General features: G+C 39.5%; 1 protein-coding gene across 1 annotated transcript; it reads right to left on the bottom strand.

Annotated features, from left to right (window-relative positions):
- Positions 1–541: 541 nt before the first annotated feature.
- On the bottom strand, positions 542–4,996 carry LOC103133324 (1-phosphatidylinositol 4,5-bisphosphate phosphodiesterase delta-1-like; the record flags this gene model as incomplete). Its single annotated transcript, XM_007545101.1, has 7 exons — positions 542–2,369; positions 2,574–2,723; positions 3,212–3,347; positions 3,920–4,098; positions 4,221–4,337; positions 4,605–4,761; positions 4,844–4,996. Coding segments are annotated over 7 exons (984 nt in total), but the record flags the coding sequence as incomplete, so codon positions are not given.
- Between the last annotated feature and the right edge of the window lie 359 nt (positions 4,997–5,355).

The raw sequence follows: 5,355 nt of genomic DNA, 5'->3' as shown, positions 1-5,355 counted from the left end.
TGTCCTATATAAACCTTGACTATTGTAATAACACATTGTGGCCGCTAGGGTGCAGCCTAACTGTGTCCTCACTTCTCTTCTCGCTGCAGGACTACCTGTCTGACGAGGACTTTGAGAACCTGCTCGGTGTCAGTCGGTCTGAGTTTCTGGGTATGCCCCAATGGCGTCAGATCGAACTGAAGAAAAAGGCAGGACTCTTCTAGGAAGGATTTATCTTCTGGATTTCACAGAAGCGGCGTTAGACCGGTCCGTCCGAGATACCGAGAAATCCAAGCCAACGACGGTTTGTTGCCATTGTTGACAGAAGCAGGAGCAGCAGCGATTTATTCGAATAACTTATTCACTTCAATGTTTTCAACCATTTAGCAAGCTCAGATGATTCATAAAGAAAAATCTACTTATAAACCGATTGAGTTATTGTTATTTAATAAATGTGCTCTTCTTATAAAAGCATTCCAATGTATTCAAGCTGATCGCCTAATAAAGTTTTCTTTGTTCTTGCCATGAATCAAAATGTAACAAATAAAGAGAAAACCACCCGTAAGAGAGTAAAGCTGCTTTTATTCGTGAACTAGTGCCAATGCCAACACGTTGGAGACACAAAGTTGTCACTAAAACAAGCATTGAGAAGAAAATTACAATACAAGACATTAAGTGTGATTTCATTAACTGTAATTCTGTACGATCTCATCATGATGCATCTGTAAAATGTAAATTATAAGACAGTGTATGGTACAAGACTTTGGCTTGAGAAAAGGTGGACAAAGGCACATAAACTCTCTAAAGAGATAAGATTATTCCTATTTAAGAAAGTAAAATAAGAGACAAGGCGTGGACTGGTATAGTGTTGCACCACAATAACATTTCAAATAAAAACAACAAAAATAGATAAAGTTAGCAGTTTTTAAGTCCCTAATACATATACTATTGCACCCTTCTACCATTCTGTTCACAAAGTGACACTTGGAACCTACGGGTAACAGCTATCAGCCTTCCTTAAAAAAAAATACTGCTTGTCTGATATCCAGGGTCAGACTAAAATGCAGGCAAGACAGCAGTATGACGACAATGTTTAATGAAAGAAATACAAAAGCCTTACTGAAAGAACCGGTGGATTCGGAACATGTGAGAATCCAACTAACAGGGAAACAAAGAGTATTAATGCAGAAGGACAAATCAAGAGATGAGGAACAGCTGGAGGGAAAACACAGGCCTGGGAGGGATGAGGCATTGGATCAGCTGTGCAGAGGAGAGGGTGACGGCACATAAAAAAAGGAGGTAAGAAACCTGAACCCCAAGATAGACAATAAAGAGAAATAAATGCTAATTTGCGGAAACAAATCCAAAGCAAAAACAATTGTTTTTGGTAAGCTATAGAGAAATAAGAGATGTTAAAAACAGAAACATAAGTTAAACTAAAAGTCCCAACATCAACGGATCATAACGGCTCATAATGGCCTGCCAGCCGTTGTTTTAAAACCATGCCATGTAGCTACTCCATCCTAGTCCTTTTTTTTTTTTAAAAAAACATTTTCAACATGTTTCTGCTTTTTTGGAAGGGTGGGAAAAGTGTAGTAAAATTTGTTCAGACAGCTTAGTGCAGTGAGAAGCAACAGGTCAAGGACCTGGACCAGATCCATACGGTGTTGCATCTCAGGAAATTGTCCATAGTTTTCATTCCGTGACCTGTGAACACTTTGGTGTTACTTGATACCAGTAACCAGCCCATGCCTAGTACAGATCCTTGCAATCATATATATTAAGGCTTGTTCTACTCACAAAGTCTAGAAAAAAAACACAATAAATGCACAAATGGTTGTTTCTTGATATTGTCATCTTCCTGAAATAACGGCCTTCTTAGCCAAAAGTGAAAAATCCATTTATACCAAAATCCCTCTTTGGCAAACAAAGACTCAGGCCATTATTTTTTGGAAAGTAACAATATAATAACACTAAAAGATTGCACGGCACGTTAGAAGAAGGCACCTTATGTAAAACTTACAATAATTATTCTTCTAGAGGAGCATAAAACAGTTAAATGACTGTCATTAAATAACGTCTCTCATTCACTCACGGCTTTAATGACTCTCCCTTTCTCGTAATAATAGTAAAATTGAATAATAGCTCAAAACAACTATGTCAAAAGTAATAAAAAACAGACAGAAGGTTTCCAGTATGAGGTTTTATCCGACCTAGTTGCAATACTTCGTCACTGCTCTGTCGTTGGCTGTTCAAACTCGTCCCTGATTGCATGAAGGCTTCCTACCCTATAAGATCCTACTTCTGGTCCATTAGCATGATATGCACAAACAGCCCTGCAGAGGGAATGATGTCGCCCCTCTTGGTGAGCAATGGGACGTGGCGATATCCTGGAAAAGAGGAAGTCAACTTCAGCCTTGTCAGCAAAGCAGATTTTTTTTGCACAACTGAAGTCACATGATTTAGAAAATGTCAAAAACATAGACATTTTTGAAGTGAAACACTCTGATGTGTTAATATTTCCTTGCCAATATGAGTCCTCTAAAGAGTATCTGACCTCCGTCACGCTTCTCTATGTTGCTGGAGTTTCCTACCGTTCCGAACGCTGGTGAGCGGCAGACAGTACTGCCCGATGTAGTCATTCTGGGACGCTGAGTCATGGTCCTCCACCACAAACCGCAACAAGGCCAGCTCAGGAACACTGATGGGGAACTCAAATTTTGTGTTCCACGTGGGGTTGAACCCTGCAAGGAGCAGTTCTTTTGGTCAGCAGCACACTCGTTTTGGACTTATTTTTTTTTAGAAATGATCAATTCATCATATACAAAAAATGTTATGTGAAAATATTTATACATAATTGTTATTTTAGGTATATTTTATGATTCACAGAACAGTCAAGAGAAAGACTTAGTCATTGACACTCTCCTCAATGAGGGTGTGACCCATAAAGTCATGGACAAGTAAACTGGTTGTTCACAGAGTGCTGTATTAATCACATTAGTGGAAAGATTAGTGGAAGGATAACATGTAAACTCCATGCATGAAGACCCCGGGCCGGGATTTGAATCTAGGACCTTCTTGCTGCAGGGGAACAGTGCTACAAACTGCGGCCAAGGGATAAAAGTGTGGTAGCAAAGTGCTTGTGAAGCATTTTATTAACAGAAAAAGTCAATTTTCAATGAAACTCTAATCCACTGAGATGTGCATGTACACATCTGCGAGTTACACTCACCATTGTTTTCGATGTGGTGCGTCGTCTTCTTGTCGTTGTCTGCTGCCACCCCCTGAATTTCCACTTTCACCAGAGGGTCAACGATGGAGTTCTGTTTGTCCTTATTCAGTTTAGGCAGCTGCTGAGCTGAGATCACCTGTTGTGTTAAGAGACAGAATATTTAGAATAAAATCATCAAGTCGAAACTACAAACCTCTGAAACTGAGTCCCTGTTTTTGAAAAGATGTTCAATAAACAGTGTAGTTTATCCAGGTTTGTATTTTCCTAAACTAATATGGCTGTATTTTTTTTAAAATGATGTCATAGACCCATCTCTGGCCTGATCCTTCAACATGACTTACAGTTGTATTTTGAACATGTTAAAAAAAACATTTGTTGGAAGAACCCCAAAACTATCTTCCTAAATCCCACTCTTCACATCAATTAAATTTGTTCTTAACTCAGCATTTTATTTGTATACTTTTTATCGCATTGATTGGTTAAGAAGCATCGCTTTCACAGTCCGGATCTCTGGTCCAAAAACTTAACCTGCACAGAAGGTTGAGGTCTAGAAGGTAACCACATTGGCAGGAAGAGCAGAGGTGTGAAACAGCTTTCCGCTCAGTGAAACTTTGACGCCCAGCCAGAACCATGAACAATTTCAGCAAGTTATATCTACATACATGTTCCTAAATAAATCAGGAGCAACATTTTGAGGTTAGCTCTCACCAGGACATGGAGGACCTTCTTCTGTAGCCATGGCCCTTCGGTGAGAGATTGGGGATTGAACTGAGACGACGGGCTTCTCTGGAATTCGGGCTTCAAGATGTATCCGCAAAATCCGTTTGGCAGAAAACGGCCCTGATTAAGATGCATCTCCTTAGTGTTAGTTTGGAAGTTCAGCGCCACTAAAAAAGAAAAAAAAAAAAAAAAACAAGGTCAGATAAAAGGATCAGAGTAAAACAATGCTCAGTATTCAGTGTGCTAAGAATTTTATATCATATTCTAGACTGAATTATAGGGAGAATACCGATCTGACAGCCAACGTTCCACATAGGAACAGGGTTGTAGTTGGAGGAGTCCGTCCTCGAGCCTGCCGGGTAGATCCTGGTGAGTTTGTCCATGTTGTGATGGATGAAGGCAGTGGCTGTAAGGGAACATAAACGTAAACATACAATTAATGATCTGATTAATTGTAGCAATCACAGCTGACAGTTTGATCTGGTTTAATCACAGACAGTGAGAACAGAATGGCTACGTATCTTCTAATATAGTGTTTAAGTTGTATTTTTGAGTACATACCATATTCTGTTGTTACCCTCTTACTAGCTTTTCTGTATCGTGGGCAAATCTTTAGATTGATAGAGTTTTTGTTTTTACTGTTCTCACAACCACTGACAGTTTCTTAATTTACCTGAAGCATCAGCCAGTTGGAAGGCTTTGCTCTCCTTCAAAGACGACATTTCATAGAAGCTCTGGTTGTCTCTGGCATGTTCAAACCCACCGAAATGGACGCTCTTACAATAGATAACAATATCCGACAGTTCTTTGGCGAGTTTGATCTTTGCTTTCTGAAAGAAAATGGAAGACTAGTCAAACCAGTTCTTTACTTTTTAGATTTTCTTTTGAACAGGTACAAATCACGTGACTCACCTTTGCCTTTGCTTTTTGATCGTTCTCCTTACAATCTACAGCCTCATCCTCCTCAGACACCGAGTCCTCTTCAACAGTGGTGTTGTTGTTGGAGAACATGGCATCCAGTTTGTTCAGTCGTTTCCCCTTGACCAGGAACTTGCCTTTCAGCTCCTAAACACAAACACAAAATATGCTTCAGTGTTTTGTTGCGCAGTTGTTAAACTACGTCACGAAGGGACAAGGAAACATATTTATTAATTTTGTACAGCAAACGGCATGTGGATTTGCTAACTCATTCCAGTGTTGTAAAACAGTCCTTTGAGGCCAACAGTGCCTCAGCCATCCAATAAATATTACTTTGTCTCCACCCCACCCTTTGACATTAAACTTGTATCCAGTAAATCCTACAAATAGCATCTTCTGTAATATCTTTAGGAGAAAATGTGGACAATTTGTTAAGCATCAAAGTAGCAAAGTCCTCATTCAGTCAAGCCTTTCCAGCTTTACACATTTGGAAAAATAACCAACAA

The sequence above is a fragment of the Poecilia formosa genome, unplaced genomic scaffold (assembly GCF_000485575.1).
Source record: "Poecilia formosa unplaced genomic scaffold, Poecilia_formosa-5.1.2 Scaffold2592, whole genome shotgun sequence".
Lineage (NCBI taxonomy): Eukaryota > Metazoa > Chordata > Actinopteri > Cyprinodontiformes > Poeciliidae > Poecilia > Poecilia formosa.
This window is presented reverse-complemented; position numbering and strand designations above follow the sequence as displayed.